The following is a 20166-nucleotide window of genomic DNA, read 5'->3' as shown; positions in this document are numbered from 1 at the left end:
GCTCCCGTCCAGCCCCTCTTTTATTTTGCATCTAGAAAGCATCTCCACCCCCATTCACATCAGGAGTGTGCCAGGGCCAGCAGTGCAGACTGACTGAGCATCTCTCGTGGGGCTCTCCCTGGCCTCTTAAGGGGTGATCTTCTTCACCTTACAAGGACTGTGTGCCCAGGACAGCGTGGTGGGACCCAAAGCTAGCCCCTTCAAGACAGGGCTCTCCATCTTCCCTCACGGGGCTGCAGAGGAAGGAACTTCCCATAGGATGAAGCATAACTCACCCCTTCTCAAAGCAGCAAACCCACTGGGCTCCCTCTGTTGACAGGCTGCTGAGACAATACGAGCGCCTTCCGCTCTCTGTCCCTTGCCCTCCTTAGCTGCAGCCTTAGAAACATCAAACAGCACAGACGCAAGGGCAGCTCCTCCACTTACAAGGCAGCTCTATGCAGTATCCCACTTCTTCTTCCACCCCAAGACCAACCGGTGCCTGAAGGTTGTCTTTCCTACCTCTGCAGGTCACAGCAAAGTCAGGCCACTAGAAATCAGGACTGAATCCCGATTTTCAAGGCAGACACAAACCAGTCTGGATGAAATGTGCCTCTGACTAGGAAAGGCATCGTGTTGCCCGAACACAGGAAACGTGAAGCAGCCGGGCTTGTTCGTGTAGCTGCAAAACCATCTCTTGGTATTGTTAATGGGCCAGTCTATAACGCAGTTCACAAATATTAGAAGGAAAAAAACGTGCATATTGCTTAACAAAGAGCAAGCAGTAGAATGCCAGTACAATACTGCTTGCCTTGAGAGAATGCAGTGGTGATACTCAAACATTTTAAAAATTTCAAGTGTTTCTGAGCATTTAAAAAATAGACTGTATGTATTTACTGATATCCAGGTATGAAGACAATAGCTCTTCCTTGCTGCTTGATCTCCAGCAAAAGGTATTTGGTGACATGTTGCCTATTAATCCAGATCTATTTAGCTATCATGGCAAACTATTGTTGATAAACTTGTCTTCTATTGATCATCAAAATTTATGGTTTACTATGCACTGATCCAGGTCTTGACTTGTCTGTTCGAAGGCATAAAAGGAGAACAGTTGAAGGATGCTTAGAATGATGCTGAATTATTTTACTCATTCATTATATTTATTCCCCATCTTTTTCCTTTCCAAGGAACTCAAGCTGGCTTACATAATTCTCCTCCTCCTCTCAGTCTTATCCTCAGATCAATAACCCCAAGGGTAAGCTGGGCCGAGGGTCTGTGGCTGGCCCAGAGTTTTTTACCCAGTGAATTAAAATGGTCTCCAGAGCTTCTGAAAGGGGAAACAGGAATCCTGTAAGGGGGAATTAAGCAGAACCGTACTTTGCACTTGGAGGCTTGTGTTTAAAACGAAACCATCGTGCAAGTTCAGCAGCCAGGGTTGGATGAATCCTCAAATGCCTAGAGGGAAGCTTCCCTTCCTCCAGCAAATGTTCTGCGTATGCAGCCTCTCCTCCTATAACACTGCTTGAATAAACAGACTCACATCCATAATCTTTAACTTTGCCTATCTCACCCCGGAAGACATCTCATTGCAGTAGTTTGCCATTTAATCAATAATTGATTTTAGTTTATTTAAGATTAGAAACCAGGATATAACTGCAGCAAAACTAAAAGGCATTCTGTCATCTCGTAGATATCGGGATTAGTGCTTTCTATTGAAATTGCATTCTTATCTGTACAGCCAAAAATTAATCTCTCGGGTAATCAAAATTTGCATGTTAACATTTTGGTGAATAATACATTTTCAGGCTGTTCAGAATCATTTTTGAAACTGAAAATGCCAGTGTGCTCACCAAGACGTGAAGTCAAACTACAGCACAACACTACCCGGCTCCTCTAACCCAAGAATCCCTTCTCTCCTCACATGCCACGATCTTTTACCTCTTTTCTTGATTTGCAGGACAAACGCAACAGCGTGTCAGTTTGTGTTTAACAGGCTCATGCCGCTAACACTGTGCTATGGCCTGTGGGTCAAGTATGCTGGGATCCTAGCATGGTCCCATGGCAGCAAAGACGCTGGGCTGATACACGTCTTCAGAAACTGCAAAGGATGAAAATTCCCCTGCTCCCTTTATTTGACCCACAACGTGCCTCGGCCACCACGCTGGTCCACTAGGAAAAGCGATAATCCAAAACTGACAGCAAGGCAATGCCTTTATTAGGGCCAAGTGAAAGCGGGCGTGTTCTTCATCAGACGATAAATCCGGGGAGGCAGTGAAGGGGGAGAACAAGAAAGGGTGGGGACCATGCAGAGGCTCCCCAGTGCAGGGGGAATTTCACAGATAGACCTGGGTTAGCCCAGCCTCCCTCAGCCTGCCAGACTGGATTTTGAAATTGTCCTCGATTTGTGTTCTCTAAAGTCTTTGCTTGAAAGTTTTTAGCACCGTGCAATATTCTGAATGCCCTTCTGTTTGCCAGTCAGATCTGGGAAACTGCTGAAAGTTCGGTTACACTGTTGTTTTTTTCATAATTTAGCTAAACCCTTTGCCGGTGAGAAAGACAGAGTAAGATTCGAGCTGCATTCTTTTCCTTAAAGAACCATCTAGCGGTGAGACAGTCTCCAGAACGACGTGTGGGAGCATTACTCACTGGCAACCCTCCTGGATAAACCAAAAGTTCTTGAGCTTCCTCGTTATTGCAGAAATGCTGTAAGAGCTTTCTTTGTTTTGACTAAAGCCAGGGACTCATTGCACCAAATGCTCTCTGACATTTCCCTGCCTCTCTTCAAATACTCTGTGCATGCCAGATGACAAGGGGCCAGCAGTTCGGTGGCAAAGCTCTCACGCCTTACGGGCAGAAAGTCTCGGGTTCAATCTCCAGCATCACCAGTTAGGAGTAAAAGAACCCCTGCCTGAAACCCTGAAGAGCTGCTGCCAGTCAGAAGGGCTCCTTCAGAGAGAAGTGGTGTTTCCACGCACCTCTCCCACAGAGGTGCATAGGAACACGGGCATGCATTATCCAAGCAGTTCTCTTATACGCAAACACTAAGAACGTAATTTTGTTTTGCCACATAATGTACACTGTGGTGGAATGATGCTTCCCGTAATTGTGTCTGCATGACAAGATAAACACACCCGCATGTGTCATACAAGACAGCATTATATGTGGTCCATCCAGAACTAGCATCACTTGTCTCCTGTTTCTTTGCTCACTACAGGTGCGTTGAGTAGCAGGAGGGAACTGACAGCTCCCAGCCAAGCTCCAGCGGGGACAACTCTTCCACGTGGCTCCCCTTACTTATGCTACTTGGCAACAGTGGCGAGGAAAAGTCTCCAGACTCATGACCAAGTCCGTAAGAAGGTGGCTTCCAGAAATGCACACAGACACACCCACACAGGCAACTCCGTCGGCTCAGAGATTCTGTTCAGAAGGATCCACAGGTATGACTGAAGCCTTCCTTGAGTGCCGTAAATAATTTCAGCACAGCCACGTGAAGTACAACTGGATTTTCACTATTCCTGCTTTTAGAAGATTTACACTCCCGATAGCTCAGAGCTCAGTGACGCCTCCCTGCACGCACACTTTATTCAAATTTAATAATTTCTGCAAAGCTCTTCCCCTTCCTCATAGCCTAATCAAAGAAAGTATGAGTGCTGTCCTGTGCTGTGGGAATTTGCTTGGACAAGGATCCGGGTTAGGTTTCTCTCAGCATCTGCACTAACTTAACTCTCCAAGCAGGACGTAGGAAACAGCTGCCAAACACACCAGCTCTGCTCAGTGTCTCACTTTCAGGGTGGATCCTCTCTCATATTCAGCCATCCCAAGAAGTGCAGTTGTACGGAATGATGGCAGATCTCTCCTTAAACATAATACAAAGGCAGCGCATGTAAAAGTTGGCACCTTGGCACCGACCACTGGGCAGCTACACTTAAATCGGCCTCAGCAGGTACCGCTTGGTCAACATTCTCGTTGCAAGCCACGAATCATCACCGTGGCCGTAGTTATGCACTTCTGTAGGCCAGACCGCTCTTGAAGTCAACTAACGCCACTAAAGCCACACTCGTAACTGTAAGCTATGTTCAAAGCTTTATTTATGTGTGTGGTCTGCTGGTTCATCGACATAAGTTTAAAACAAAGCAAAACAAAACAAAACACCTGCTAGCCTGACATACAAGTTCACTCGTTTTCTAAAACCCTCCTTAGGCCCCTAGAAATGCAGGGGAACATCTCTGCAGCCTCACAAGCAGCACAGCCAAACTGTCCTGAACAGGAAACTGATTAAAGCCACTAGTTTTGCCTCCGACCAGAACGATTTCCCCAAAATGTTTGCTGAAATGAAATGCTCAGAAAAAGGAGTGGCTGGGACGCAGCACCCGAGCGCCTCCTCCTCCCTCCAAAGCGGCACAGAGGCAGACGCGTGAGGCCAGGTCAGACGTCCGCCTGCCCAGCAGCGGGTTCCCCGTTGCAGGCAGGGCGTCCTCTTGGCCCGACCTGGAGGGGGGCACTGCAGCAGGGCTCCACCCCCCAAGTGCCTTCCAGCACTTCAGTGCTGCCACACACAGGATGCTCCCGGTTCCTGGACTGAAGAACACCGCTCGGCTCTTCGCCTGCGGCTCCCCAGAGCCAGCACAGCTTCCCCACCCCTCCGCTCTCTGTTCAGGAGTTATATCCGCAGTCAGAGTATAATTAGATTCTGTTGGCTAAGCTTTTGAAACCAGTTTCAAATCCTGGTTAACAGTAAAGTACAGCAAACATTAACAACATTTAAAGCTGGTGCCAGCAGAAGCCTTAACTATGATTAAAGCTCTCAGGGAGGGGAGAGGAGAGGAGATTTGTGCCAGACACATGGAGAACAGGCACAAGCCTGCGAATAGCGCTCTCTCTCTTAACCGTGGCTAAATAACTAGGCGTGTTCCTTCTGCCCACAAGAGAAATAGTTCACAGGCATATTAAAAAGCACGATCAGAGGAGGTCTGGCCATTTCTGACCCTTTCTGATCTCACTTCATCGGCTGGCAAGCAGCCAATCCATAAATAGCAAAGGAAGCGTTGTGTGCGTGTGCGAGTGTGTTTTTAAGAGTCCAAAGTGGCACATTATGATATTGGCGGCTTCTTGGGTGAGGCATTAGTGACACAGCAGCCACAAGAGGGGGTGTCCCGGAGGGCCAGGGGCAGAGCAGGCAGGCCCCTTTCAGAGTTGCGAGGGTGCCGCAGCTGTCGCACCCGTGTGCAGCAGCAACTACCTGTTGACTGATTTAACCGCTTCATGCTAGTCACTCTGCCGACTGCCGCAAGCCAGCACTGTCCAGATGAACTCTTTCCCAATGCTCCCAATTCCCTCCCATCAAGGGAGGGAATGAAGTGATTATAAATATATCTAAGCACCCTCACTAACACAACCAAATATTAAGATGACGACGGAGAAAACCTCAGTGCAACACACAGGCAGCGAGTCGAGTGGGGAGCCAGAACTGATCTGTTCCCATGACAGGGCTTCTTTCATGGGGATGTTCAGTTCCAATGTATGGAGAATCTGAAGAACAAAGTGTGTGTGTGTGTGTATGTGAGAGGGAGGGAGGGAGGGAGGGGCCGGCCAAGCGCACATGCACACGAGCAGAAGCACAGAGGTGACTTCAAAATACTTTGCCTTCAGCTGGAGGCCTCAGCGCTACTCTCCACATTTCACTGATTGCGTGGAAGGTCAGCGTACGCAAGGCAGTGGCTTTTAAGTATAATGGGTGGGAGACCCACAAGGATGGTTTGCTCTGAGGCCTATGAAGCCTAAAGATGTCCTGTGTACTAAGTAAGAAGAGCCGCGCAGGGTCAGATGGAGGGCCAACGAGGTCAGCCCCCCATTCACACAGTGGCCAACCAACTGTCCACGGGAGCCCAAGAGCGGGGCCTGAAGGCAGCAGCAGCCGCAGCCGCCTTCCGCCCAGGTCCCCCTCCAACGGATGGACACAGGCATACTGCTTCTGACCCTGGAAGCAGCTTCTGATGCTGCCATCGGGACTCCTGCGGGGACTCCTCCGGCAGGTAACGCTGGTGGTCCTGAGAGGGCTTTTGCTGCTTCGCTGTGGAACCGAGAGATGAGAAGGGCCTATGGCACGATGGGACCTGAGGGTCCTTTGCCGACTTCTTCCGTTTCCATAGCCTGCTTAACATCCGACTCTTCCTGCAAGTTTTCCCTGCAGTGCAACCTAATGGGTTTTACTGCCAAACAGTGATGATTTCATTATATTTCATTGTTGCATTATATGCACAGGCAGTATATAAACCTATCTAAATAAAGTAAACAACAGGTACTGCAAATTACCCCTGTACTACAAGTAAAAGACTGAAAGCACCAGCAGAAACTTCACTGCTGTAGAAAAGCTGAGCCTGCAAAAGTGGCCCAGAGACGGCCTTTCCAGATGTACAGTGTGGCTGGTAACAACTGGTACCGTTCTTGTTTACAAACTTGGCTAAGCATTCAGCTTTTGCTATTTATCTCCCAAAGGTGGAGAAAAATGTAACAAGCAAATTTGAGGACAAACAATGTAAGAGCCTCTTTTAAAAGTTACACAGAACAGAAACTGCAATTGCAAAACAAGCCCCTGAGCCAAAACACAGCAGAACTGGGAGCAGAGAACCGTTTCCAGGCATCTCGAGCAACCGAGCCAATGGTCCCCGATACTGACGAGGCAGCACTGCATCATCCAGCAGATGCACCAGCAATGCTAGGGACCTTAAGAAAATAAACTCGCTCCTTTCGATAAGTATGCCGCAGAGCACCTGGAACTCCACGCCGCCTTTTCCACAGTTGTGGTGCACAGCTGTTTTGGTCCTTAAGACTGAGCACAGCACACCTTCTAGCAAGTCAGCTGACTTGCAAGAGAGAAGAGAACCTTCTAATCGCAAATCCTGTTGCAGACGCAGCTGCACTGAAGCAAGTGACTGGGTTTACTGGCTTTAATTCAAATTTATACCAAATTCTTTCAAAACAAGCAGCTTATACAATGAAATAAGGGAGCTAAAATAGGTGGGCAGTTATTATTTATTAGCCCACTAATGCTTCATGAGGTTACTAACCTAAACAAAACATTGCAGAGGATGGGGTGGGGTGAATTACTTTGGCAGACAGATTTCTGTTGAAATGTTCATTTCATCTCTTTTTCCTTTGTAGATGTATCGATCTGCAAAGAAAGGCTTGCTGCAACCACAACAAAAAGATGGCTGTTGAAACATCCTATAATACGAGCACCAAGCCAGGTGAACTCATTGCAAGGCGCCCCGATGTTCCTACAAAGATCCTTTCGTGAATTTCAGCAACTACGAGACTGCCTGACTGACAGCAGGAAAAGAGGGGGCAGCGTCAAGGCAAGCAAGACGAAAAGTGCGCTTGATATCGTGCCCCACGGCTGTGGCAGGTCTCCAGCTTCAATGTGTGGCTGCAAAAGGTTGGCTTGAACACGGAACTCGAGAGTCCTCACTGCATTCGCTCAAAAGCACGCCGACAGATAAAGCTCCCTTCCACGGAAGACCGTGTGGTAGAACTCACTTCCAACTAACGATGCCAAGGGCTACAGTCCGTCTAGGCACCGGCATTTTTGTGTTCAAAACCTTCATTTGTCCCTGCCCACAGTGCACTATCTCTCTCCTCCCTTGCCTCGTTCTCGTAAAGTAGCAGTGCAGATTAGTTTCACTTCTTGAAAGGAGGGGACTGGATACAACAGGGGTAGTGTGAAGAAAACCTCTGTATTCTCAGCCTGACACAAGGTGACTCCTGCTGGAGGAGGAGACTGCTTCATGTGTCTTTTTCACCAGTCGCCAAACAAACTTGTTATTCTAGCGACCTGTCAACACATATGGAGTCTCTACATGTGATTGGGGAAGAACTCGAATGCAGGTCCAGTTCATACTTTTGAAGGACCACTAGCCAGAATTGGATGCTGCTGAATAAAGAAAGCTGCTAGACAATACAGGTAAAAAGGAGGAGGAGGAAGAGGAGGAGGAGATGATGATGACGACGATGACAAACGAGTTTTAATTTCCCTCAGTCTCTCCTTTTCTCCCCCAGTGACTGGGGGGAAACAAAGACATAATGCGATGCATCTTTGGCCGTGAATGATGCTTGTTTTAGAATGTTGTTACAGACGAGGCACTGAGATCACCATCATTGTGTTCTGTTCACTTTGCACCAGCCACTTTGTTTAGTTTTGACAGTGTGCAAATTTTGCATGCCTGCATTTTGCTGTTAAGGAAAGTCACAGCTTTGCACCACGTGAATAAACTCCGGCGGCCCACACACTTTCTCCCTGCTCGCCCACCCCTGCAACAACACACACAGCACAATTCCTCTCTTAATGGCTTGAGGTAAACCATTTTTTCTCACATTTTCCTCTAGACCAGTGAACTGTAACGGGCTCTTGCACTAGAAGCCAGGATCGGATCCTGGTTTTCGGGACAGGCGCAAATCAGAGTTTGTTAGTTTGGATGAAATGTGCTTCTAACTAGGAGCAGAAGCAAGGAATCGCCCAAGCTGGGAAGCTGGACTTGTTCACACAGCCACAAAATATATACTGGCATTATGCCTGGAGCAGCCTATACTGCCATCCACAAGCATCAGGAGAAGAAAAAAAAACGTTTCACAATTGCCCAAGGACAAAGAGTTGATGCCACTGCGATGCCACCCACCTTGAGGTGATGTCGGGAAGGGCACCCTAACAGTCATTGGCTATTTCAGGTTCAGCCTGCCTCTTCGCTTAGAGTTTACATACTGTGCAGACCCTCAAGACAAGAAAAATTGCCGTAACTTACCTCTTAGGCCTGGCTTAATGTATGTTTGTGCTCGTCTGTCTGTCTGCAATTTTTACGTAAGCCCGACAGAAAGTAACTCGGATCTTTATAAGTGACTTACCAGACCCTCATTATCCTCTGAAGTTCTCTGATAATGGGCTGCGAGGGCGATGTAGTCCAGTGCCTGCTTATTACATTCAAAACACTTCAGTCCATGGCGAATGAGCCGCAGTGGGTCCGTGTACAGGGGCAGAGCGGGCTGGGTGTTTGCGGAGCTTCCAGGTCCTGACGGAGTACAAGGCTTATGAGGAAGAGGGGGCAGCCGTGCTGCCTGAGGGGCCGATGAGCTCGTTGGGGAAGGCGAAAACATCTGGTCTACGGAAATGGGCTTCATGAGCAGCTGCGAACACTGCATGATGAAGCCTTTGCTCTTGTGATCCCTGGCGTGCTTGAGCAGGCTGCACTTGTTGAGGAAGAGCAGTGTGGCCGAGCACTGCGTGCACAGGACCTCGATGTGGACGCTCCTCCTGCTGTAATGCTGCGCGAGGCTTTTCTCTAAGGCAAACGAGTCGCCGCACTCCAGGCAACAGTACCCGGAGGTCGGCACGCGAATACTGCTGTCGAGGGGCGGGTGGAGGTTGGGGCTATAGGCCGGCACAGGATTGGCACCATGCAGCACCTTGTTGAATGCCTCCACCACGAGCGGAGCCGCCTTCTTCACCTGGTGCACGAGCGGCACCGACATCTGCGTGAGCTGGGACTGGCTGCGCCGCTGCACAGAGGACTTCGCAGCCACGGAGGCAGCCACGCTGTGGGGAACCAGGTTGAGGTTTGCCAGGTGCACGGCTTTCGGGAGGAGGCTGGCGGGGTTGCAGGACTGGGCCACCGCCCCGGCCTGCGACTTCTTGCTGGGCTGCTGCCCTGCTTTGGCTGCCCCAGCACTGCTGCCGGTCAGCAGGGAGGCACTGGAGATGCCGCTGACGGGAAAGTCCGCAACGATACTGTCAACCTGGGGGCTTGCTAGGCTTGCCTCCGGGGCGGGGGTGAGGCCCTTGCACGAGTCGGTCTCCACCGCGGTGCTGGGTTCCGGCGAAGGGAAGGATTTGACGAACTCTTCGGTTACCGAGTTCTCGGCAGGTGATTCTTGCGGCGATCTGCCAAAGTCATCTGCTTCTGGCAGGATCCGCGTGACTGTTCTTTTGATCTCACCAGAAGAGGTTTTAATTGTCTTGATCCTGACTTTGGGAATAGCTGGGGGAGAGCCGGTCGCCACCGAGGGAGAGCCTTTGCTGCTGCTGTCGCTGCAGACGCTGCGTGGAGACTCAGGCTGCTTGGTGGCTTTCCTCACGATCTCGAGGGGGCTTCTTGGACTCTTTGGCGACTTCGGCATCTTGGGGCTTCCCTTAACGCCATCCTTAAAGGGGCCGGGAGGCTCTTTCATCACGCTTGCCTGCTCCTCCTTTGAGATACCTGCAACTTTTTTGGCCTGAAGGGCCACGAGCGCAGCGACGCAAGACGAGAGCTTGGAGTGAGCAGGCTTGATACGCTGGCGAGGAGGAATGGACAAGGGCGAAAAGCTCATTTCGGGCACGGCTCCCTTGCCCTCTGCCAAGTTATTGCTGTGGAAGTTGCCCAGGGGCACCCCTTCCCCAAGAAAACTGTTTGTGTCCGCAACATCCTTGCTGGATGCTTGACGCGCTTCCGGGCTCTTGTCCCGCTCCCTCCTGCTCGTGTCCACCCTGCTCTCTTGCAGTCCGTGCGCATCTATCTTTGGGTCTTTTTTACAGTACTGATCGAACATACTCAACTCTGGTTCTGGCAGCTTCTTACTAAGGAGATCCAGCAGTGACGGCCCTGTTGACATAAACCGACTGAACTCTGGTTCCGGCAGGGTTCTGCTAAGCAGATCTAGCACAGACGACCCGGATGGAATATACATTGGATGCGGTGGGAAATAGGAAGTCTGAGCCTGCTTAGATTTATCTACAACACTGTTCTCTTTAAGCGCATCCTCTGGTTCTGGGCTGGAGATGGGGCTGAACTGACTGAAAGTCGGTAAAGGCTCTGACTTCGATTGTTCCAACTTTTCAGGATAATTCCTTAATCCATCACCGTTGATGAAAGCAGAGTCAAACTTTCCATAGTTGTGAGTCTCTACAGGCAGGTCAGAGCCGCGGAATCCATTGTGCAACAGGCCGGGCCCCACGTGGTTGCCTTCCTTCTCCGCCTCAAACGACTCTTGACGACATGTGTTCTTCACAATGACGCTCACGACCGGAACATCAGAAGCTGGCACCGCATGGGCCAAGGACGCGTTCTCATCGGGACAAATCCCCGGCGGCTTGAGGTGGTTTTCGTTCTCCTCACCAGCTGTCTGAATGGCTTCCTTGGCATCAAGACTGGTTGGATCAGGAATGTCAAATGCAGCCAGCAAGTCATCGAAGTCTGGAGTTTTCATGTCCCCCATGATGAAAACTACAACGAAAGAACCAAGTGTCAAAATCTTTGCTTCTGTACATTTTAGTCATGCGTATTTCTGGAACGGCACAAACCTGGGTTCTGGCAACCAACACTGGAAGGACCAGTGGCCTGCCAAAATTCGTAATTCCTGGAATGGAGAACCTTGGGCTTGGAGGCCAAATTTGGCCTTCCTAAAGCCCCATGGATAGCCAGACCTCCTTCCCCTGACTCCACTGCTGTTTGGTTGCTTCCTGGCCCCCTCCCCAAGCAAGGGGTTGAAACACCCTCTCCTAAAAATAAATTACAGATAGTAAGATCATTAAGCTAAAATATAGTGGGTTATTTTTCCCTGTCTAATTCAGTCCCACCCACTCCTGGAATTCCTCCCCTTCTGAGAGCTTCTCCAAAACGAAATTCAGCCCTAGGGCTGTAAGATGTTTAGCATCCCCACACTCCAGGATTTCAGTCAGTTTTCAGGAAGACTAATCACCCATACCTTCAAACAGGAGAATTAAAGTAATTAGCGTTACAAGAATAGACTACCGCCAGTCTGACTGAGGCATCCTTTGCCCTTTCCGACCCTCTGCCTGCAGCTGCAACAGAGACACTTATCTGTCACTGTGGTTTAAACCCAAAGCTGGTGCAGTTCGCCCTTGAGACACTGAAACTGTGGTACAAAACAAACAAAATGGAATGAAAATTCAGGGCTGGATTTAAATCTTATAAAGATGTTGATCATTGCTCTTTCTAGCAGGCACCGGGCAACCAAGTTTGCTATTAGTCTGGCAGCAAAACAGGACCAGCCATAGAGAATGTTGTGATTTACGCATGCTCAGACAGTCTCCCGGGTATGCAGAAATACCCTTTTACGAATTTAAAATACAACCAAAAATACCCAGTGCCATGTGGACTAGAGCATTTAAGAGCCCCAACTGGGCTGAGCATTTTGGCTGGAAGGGGTTTTTGTTGTTGTTTTTTTTAATTGTGGCATACATTTCACAGATTAAAGTGAACTTCTTCACATGCAGTTCATTTCAGCTTGCTGAAGTTTATACCACTATAAATCTGTTTCGTCTTTAAGGTACCACAAGACTCGTATGTTGCAAACTGTAAACAGCTTATAGTATCCTGGTCTGAGGAAATGCATGTTATAAGGTTTAAAGAGTTCAGCAGATAAGAAAGGGGACCCCTTTTTCATGCTACCCTCTTCCTCACATGCACTCTGCATTGCAAAGAAGTACTCAGGTTCAGAACCAATAGTCCTTTAATTTTCTAAAATGTGGTGGGAGAAAGTTTTATGAGAGGGTGGGAAAGAAGGTATACATTCTCCTTCCTCTCCCTCCCCAAAAAGTGTGCCTGTGTGTGTGGGGGGCGGGGACAGGATGGGTCTCCTTTTCCAGCGTGTCAAGCTAGATGCCTGAACAGAAGCATTGCTATTAAGGGACGGGAGTGTCTCGCAATGCCTTTATTACGGGGCCTCTCTTGTTTTAAAACATAGCTGACAACTTTGTATTTCTTGCCCTCATAGATTTCCGTCCATTTTGTGTGCTTTTACTGAGTACTGCTCCTCTTTGTTACATTGCCACATTCCACATCCCGATGTTCCTTGCAACAACTCGGGCCAAGCCAAGGAGGTAAGAACTAAAGTGTAGTTTACACTGATTATTCAGTTGGTCTTCAGCCACCGGGGAAACACTGCCAAAACACGCATTACAGCACTCCTTCCTGGCGGACAGAAAGGTAAAGGTGACGGCTCTTTCTTACTTCACAGACCTCTGAGCCACACATGTCGGCTAGTCCAACAGAAGAATTATTTTGCTCTAAATTTCGCAAAGGCCATCAAGAGCCAAGTCCAGACTCTGCTATGTTCCCACAGGTGCTGTCAGGTGTGACAGCACAGGCAGCAATAAGGAAACTTTTCCTTTCTTAAGTTGCACAAGTCGAAAGCAATTGGTGATGTAGAAGCTATAACCTTAGACTTGGGGACTACCTACCTGTGATGCTGACATGATTAGCAATAATGCGGGTTTGGGGTTTAACAATTAACTACCATTGGAACCAATAGGAGGTTTGTTCCTTCCTAATGTGGTGTGTGTGTGTGTGTGGGGGGGTCCCCACCCCCTACAAGACAGCAGCTGAGAAGACTAAAATACCTCCTCCACACATGCCACAGCGCCAATGACAATCCTTTCTCCCTTGGATGCCCAGTAATTTTATTTTTAATCGACATTTCTGTTAACCATATGATTAGTACCACATGTTTAATCATCCCTTCATGCCAATAGACAGAAGGTGGTTCTCCAGATGTTCAGCCTTCACCTCCCAGAAATCCGTCTGCAGTCAATGGTCAGGAATGCTAGCAGTCAAAGTCCAGAGCCTCTGGAAGATGTCCTAAGCTGTATGATATACCAACAGGGCTCCTAGAGGCAGGTATCCTGTGCTCCCTTCCCTTGACAACCACATCAGCTCAAGCGCCGGAACTTCAACCGGCACAGCATGAGATGCGTTTTCAAATAATCATGCCTTCAGTTTAATATACTGACCGACAACTCAACTCAGATAGTTATACCATGAAAGCCCTGCCTTTGTTCCGCAGAGCTCAGGCTAGTGTGCATGGGGATTATCCTAGCTAAACCTCACAATGAGGATATGGAAGAGGCTAGGAGAAGTTCCTGTCAGGGCGCTTGAACTGATGTGGTTGTCAAGGGAATGATACTGCCAGTTTCATGAATGAGCAGAGATTTGAACCCGAGACTCACACTGATGCTCTTACATCCATTTTGCTGCATAAACTGCGGAACTAAACTGCGGGAAAGGGCCCGGGACGATCCACATTCAAGGACAACCCGCTTCCCAGAGAGGCAACAGTAGGAAGGAACCGATAAATCATCAATTTAATGAGAGGAGGCAGCAGGCACTGGCTGGGTTCAGTAGTGCCGCACAGCCAAGTAATATTTCTATAGTTCTCCTCGGAGCACTCTAAGAATCCGTGCAACATGAAACAAACAATTACGTAGCGACCAACAGTGGGGTGGATCTCAAATTTAGGCGTGGAAGTTCCAATTCTGCAACTCTTAATCATGCAATGGCATTAGGGTATTTTTGCCCGACAGAGATGACTCATGCGAAAGACTAAAATGGGCTCTTCATTGGGCAAGACATACTTTTTTTAGCTAGTTTGTCTTGGACACCGCCGAGTCTTAGCTCAGGTTATGCTGTGCAAAGATATAACATTTATTTATAAGACCTGGGTGCATTTAAAGATCAACCTCAAGGTGACAGTATAAAAAAGGATAACCTTATGATGGGAAAAGTGACAATTTTTTTCTGGCATGAACTGGCCATTACAAAGAAGGTCACACCGCCGGAGCACCAGTCTTCGACATGGCAGTGAGTGGGAAAAGCTGCAGCCAGCAAAACTTGTGGTGTTCAGTATTGCGTTGGATACAATAACAAATCATGGTTGTGCTAAACAGTAAATCTCAAGCAAAGTCACTTGCTGGAATGCAAAAAGACCTTGTTCCTACATCTCTAAATCATGATTTGCACAACCACAGGCTGAAGTGGGCCAGGATAAGCATGTGCGTTTTTTATTTATTTGAAAGCATTTCTTATATTTAAGAAATGCCTGGTTAAGCTAAGCCTAAAGCTCTAGCCAGCATTCTGTCCCCAAAGGGATCTGACCTGCAAGCGACAGCACGGTGGTGGCATCCATTTGCACCAGATGGGAAACTAGGCTTTTGGATAATCCTGGCTTATTGTGAGTAAGCTACTTGTTGGTACATGGCATTCTCTTGCTCGCCCTGATAGAGACCAGCTGAACAAACTAGAAATGGTTTGTTTAGCATACTGCCCAAATCTAGAATCCTGGCCTTTAATTCCTAAACAAGTCAGATTTCACAAGTCAAGACCAGCTTGTAAAGAGAGCAACAACCCAGATTCCCAAGTTTGAATGACACACTACACAAACTACTGCTGGTTTTTTAGCTAGTCACAGTATCAGGAGAAACCAACCAGGAGCAAATGGGCTTCATACAACTCTTTCGCAGTAAGGCAGGCAAAAAACCCCTGGCCTACCAGTTCTGTATAAACATGGCCCTTGACGGTGTATGGCTGGTCCAGTTTGCCAAAGCTAATAATGATGGCTGCTCTCTGTAAATTTGCCAAACTCTTCTTCAAAGTCACCCAGGACTCTGGTTATCCTCCGTCTTGTGGCATTTCTTATAAAACAAATTAGAATATTCTACATATGGCCTCCCATCCAGGGATGCAACTAAGTCCTAACAGCAGAATATGCTCTAAGAACTGTCTGTGGTGCTCTTTGGTCTTGAACATGTTGCTGAACGAAGTGGTTCCTCTCAGATGTGTTTTGAGAGCATGCTGCCTCTGTGCATTCTTACTGGTTATATGTAACTCTGTTTTCTACTCTGCCCTTCAATAGCATTTTTCCTAAACTGAAAAGCCTCTGCTTCTTTGCCTTTTCTCCACAGATATCATCTTACACTTTAAGCCTATTCACCATTATTTGGGAATAATTATCACTGATCTCAATGGGCCTAACTTCTGAGTAAACATGCATAGAATCACACTGTTATATGGGAAATGTACCACACTGCCGACATACAACTATATTAAAGATGTATATAATGCCAATATTATGTGTTTCCAGATAGGATAAACTGGCCTGTGTACTTTCCATTCAGTGTCCTCTATCTTGCTAACTTTACTTTTTCTTGCTGAAGTCTAAGGATTACAGCACTACAAGCATTTTGCTGAGCAACAAACTTTATCAGGCTGTGTAACTAGAGGTTTCAGACACCAAAAAGCTATCCTGGGCTATCTAAGCCATACCTGGTTGCCGTGCCTCAGGATGCGATATATACCAGGCAGAACCTTGTTTTCCGATTCTTAACATCATTAATGGTCCAGTGGATGAGGGCTTACCTGGAACATAGGAAGCTGCCTTAGGCTGACTCAGCATTCAAGGGTTGAGCATAGGTTGCCATCGAACCATGGCTTTTTGCTGAAATCTGGATTACCGTATTGTCTGAACCCAACTGGGGTAACAAAGCATGGGGAACGACCCACAGTTCACAAGCCAGCAAAATCACTGCATTCTTTTCATGAGTTGTTTGTGGTTAACAAGTCATGGCTTGCTGGCATAGCTGGGTTCGAAGAACACACCAACCCATGCTTCAGCAACAACCCGCACTCAACCTTTGTCATGTTCAAGTTGTCTGAACCCGTTCACTCACTAGCAGCAGCTCTTCAGCGTCTACTTAGTTTTCCCTGCGTGCATCTGTGGTCTGCCATGACGAGCAGCTTTATTAAATGGCCCCATTCACCTTGTTTGGTGCCCTCTGTTGCGCATTACGTTTTGCCTGACTATACTTGAGACACAAGACAAAGGCAAGCTTTAAACCCGGCATTTACTTAATATGAACGAGCATCTTCTTGCAACTAGAGATGGCAAATGTGAAACCCTCACTCCCTACATGATTAGCCATTTAACAAACTTTCAACCTATTATTTTTCCCTCCCATACAGGGTATTAAAAATAATGGCTGTCACTTATTCCAATACCCCCATCAACCATGTGACAATGACCTCAGGAGGATACTGTTAAGTTGAATAGAGTTAAGGACTGTAGACTAATACTGTGCTTTTAAAAAATCATTAATACATAGATCAACCAAGTCAGGCACATCCTTCTAAAAAAAACAAAAAACAAATCCAAAATATGGGAGCTACAGGTCATTTACAACAATCTGTCTAATGATTTAATTTCTCTCACAGATTTAACCACTGGAATCCAAAAATTCGTACTGCTATTGTGGGGGGAGGGGCAGGGGGACCCCAGGGGCATTTAACACCTCCATTGTGGATGGAAGGAAAGTGCTGAAGATGATACCGAAATTCTTCAACAACTTTTCTGTTAACAATTATCATCTTCACTCCCTGTTACTGTTTGCCAGATTTTCCCATCAGTGAGCAAGTTATTTATTATTTTATTTATTTAAAACATTTCTATGCTGCCCCATTCGCCGAAGCCTCGGGGTGGCTCACAACATAAATTAAAATATAATACATTAAAAATATAAAACAAATTAACAATATAAAATAAGTTGCCCTGGCCAGATAATTAGAAGGATAGGACAAAGAATAAAAGAGCAAGCCGTATGTGGTGGACAAATCGAAGACTCGAAAATGTTACCAGGCAGGTTGGAGATGTAAGAACCGTCACCATGACACGGACTCTGTTTTGCTGATGAAGTTCATATTTATCAGCAGAAGCTTGAAAGGAATCACTCAAGGATAATGCCACAGACTGAACAAACATTTCCTGGCAAAAAAATGTCACTGATCTATTTTTAAAAACTAAATTTGTAAGTAGCCACCAATATCCTAAATACATGTAATTAAATGTAATTAAACATATTCTTTCCTGTTGTCTTTGCTTTCTCTTCCTTGCGACCACTTCTGTGTCTGCTTGGAGACCCCTCGGGGCAGGGGCCTGTCTTACTGTTATCCTGAGAAGTGAATCACACTCTGAGGGTCCCAATTCAATAAGGAGTTTTGGCCTTCAACCCCTTGTATCGTTGTCTGTCAAATAGCAGGAAGCCACAGCTCCTTTCTAAACCTACCAGACCTTTGATATCACTCCCATCTCCCCACCAGTCCAAAATTCTCAGCAGATACACCTGCTCAGCTCCTCTCCGCTCCTGCAGCAGTCGCTGAGCCTTTTTGTTTTGCAGCCTAGCATTCCACATCTGGGGAATCACTGAGACTTTAACTACTGCCAGAAAAATGTGCAAAGTTCTTTACAAATACTCTTGCTGCCCCCACCTAATTTCCCAACTAAGCATTGCTTCATAGAAAGAACTTGCCAACATTTACAATACATTATTTTGGTATTACTGCTACTGACACAAAGCATTCCTCTTCTGCTCTTGACAAATGGATATATCTATGCACTATGGAGCATAATCATTTAATTGCACCATCATTCCTTTTAAAAAGAAACTAGTCAAACTGTCAAACAGTATGTACAAGAACTAACTCCATTCTAACAAGAGTTGTTAACTCCTTTAAACCTAATCACATTTCCTGATAGTAAATCCCACCAATTTCAGCAGGGCTTACCCTCCGTGCCGTATATTTTGGTCTGAGGTTATTATTCTCCATGACAATTATTCTAGGCCGATCGATGTTTGCACCAAGGGCATGGGCTCAAGGCACAGGATGCAGCTGGCATGCCGTACTTAGTAAGCCACAATGAACATAGTGGGACTTACCTTCAAGGGAATGTAAATAGGATTGCGCTGTTAGGTGGTAAGCTGCTGTTTGTGGCTCAAAATCATGAGCTCCCAATCCAAGCCTTAGCTCAATCATAAGTGGATCCAAGATACTCCAGCAGGTCTCGGCTTCACCTACACACCATCTGTAATATGGGAATATCCACCTATCTAAAACAGTCTCACCACAGCCTTGAACAGGAAGTGCTTTTAATAGTTAGGAAAAAAGCAGTAAATAAATCACCTTAAACAGGTTTATTTCTAAGTTCTAAAAGCAGTTGGACTTAACAGATGTTTACTACTTGCCTACAAATATTTCACAAGACCTAGCTGGCCTTTCTGAGGACTGCAAGAACCAGGCTACATTACAACTGCTGTGCGTTTTGGTGCCTCCAAAGATTTTCAGAAAATTGGGCTGATAACATAGTAAGGGCAACATCAGACTTGGAGAATGATGGGCACCCACACTGCAAATGACCGAGGTGCTGGTTTCAGGCATCTGTGCGCTTTGCCCCTGCTGAAGCATCACTGGGATTCCTTGTAGGTGGTGCAGCAGCATCCCTCCCCGCCGCCAGTGCACCCCTCCCTGACAAGATGAAAGTTGCACCTACACCTGCAGGAAGAAGTGCAGGAAGAACGGTGCCAGCCAGGATGCATTCCTGAGGCGGGAGCTGGGACTCCAAGCTGTCCTATGGCTGCCTACACGGCATCCAGCACCCACAGAATTCTGCCCAAAGGTTCCCTGCTCATGCCACTGGTGGTTGCAGGCAGCGCTCTCGTTCACCTGGTTACCATGGCTTGACAAGGAGGGGCCATATGCCTATTTACCTACCCAAGCACAGCTTGTCATGTCATGCAAACCTAGATGGCACAGCTCCTCTGAAGGAGAAACAACGTTTCAGTGACACAGCAGTCCGTGGTTTATTTGAGGGTTGTTCCCCATCTAACAAGCCATGGCACCTGGGTTCAAATAACACGGTAAACTGTGACTGGGAATGGCACCTGCCCCCACCGAGAAGTGAGCCACTGAGGGAGAGAAACACAGCACAGTTAAAAAAAAATGGCACCATTCTGGAGGAAATCAAGCAACATACCAAAAAAAAGATATCTGTTAAGAAAAAACAGGTTAAAACAAGAGAGCCAAGTGGACAGCTCTGCTGAAGCGCCCAGCTGAGCAAACTCAGCAGAGATTGTGTGTTTCTGATTGTGTGTCAAGCACGCACATCTGTCAGACATGCGGACCGGGCTGGTCCATGTGCTGGGCAGCTGGGTCCCAGGCAGCGTCCCGTTGCCACAGGGGTCACCAGGCGAGGCTGGCAGGCCCACCGGCCGGCCACGGCCACGGCAGCCCCGTGCGCCCAAGAGCTCCCGGTGCGGGCCGGGGGATGCGCCGCCAGCGACAGTGAGGCAGCACGGCCCGGGCGCCACAGCCCCGCTCGGCACACCCGGGCAGCGGCCGGGCCGCCGGGGCTGCGGCATCCGCAAGCGCCCCCCGCCCCGGCCGGCGGCCACGGAGCGGGCGCCGTCCTCGTCACGGGGGGCGAGGCGACGCGCATGTCCGCCCGGGCTGGGAGCAGCGAGGCACTCGCGCCGACGTCAGCCGCGGCAGGGGGGGCTGCGCGGGGCGCCCCGCCCGCCTCGCCGCCCCTCGGCAGGGC

At 48.0% G+C, this 20166-nt stretch overlaps 1 protein-coding gene across 6 annotated transcripts in view; it reads right to left on the bottom strand.

Annotated features, from left to right (window-relative positions):
• Positions 1-19674, bottom strand: part of ZNF592 (zinc finger protein 592) — a 31298-nt gene extending 11624 nt beyond the window's left edge. The window contains exons 1-4 of one of the 6 annotated variants that reach the window (XM_044450509.1): positions 19341-19674; positions 18509-18654; positions 16065-16157; positions 8875-11228 (exon numbers count right to left, since the gene is read on the bottom strand). In XM_044450509.1, coding sequence (XP_044306444.1) covers positions 8875-11228; positions 16065-16157; positions 18509-18605 — 2544 coding nt within the window. In that variant the 5' untranslated portion in view covers positions 18606-18654; positions 19341-19674. The other 5 variants (XM_044450508.1, XM_044450510.1, XM_044450512.1 and 2 more) reach the window with 5 other exon arrangements.
• Between the last annotated feature and the right edge of the window lie 492 nt (positions 19675-20166).

The sequence above is a fragment of the Varanus komodoensis genome, unplaced genomic scaffold, assembly GCF_004798865.1.
Source record: "Varanus komodoensis strain SLA01 unplaced genomic scaffold, ASM479886v1 scaffold67, whole genome shotgun sequence".
Lineage (NCBI taxonomy): Eukaryota > Metazoa > Chordata > Lepidosauria > Squamata > Varanidae > Varanus > Varanus komodoensis.
The sequence above is the reverse complement of the archived record's forward strand: the minus strand, read 5'-3'. Positions and strand labels throughout refer to the sequence as shown.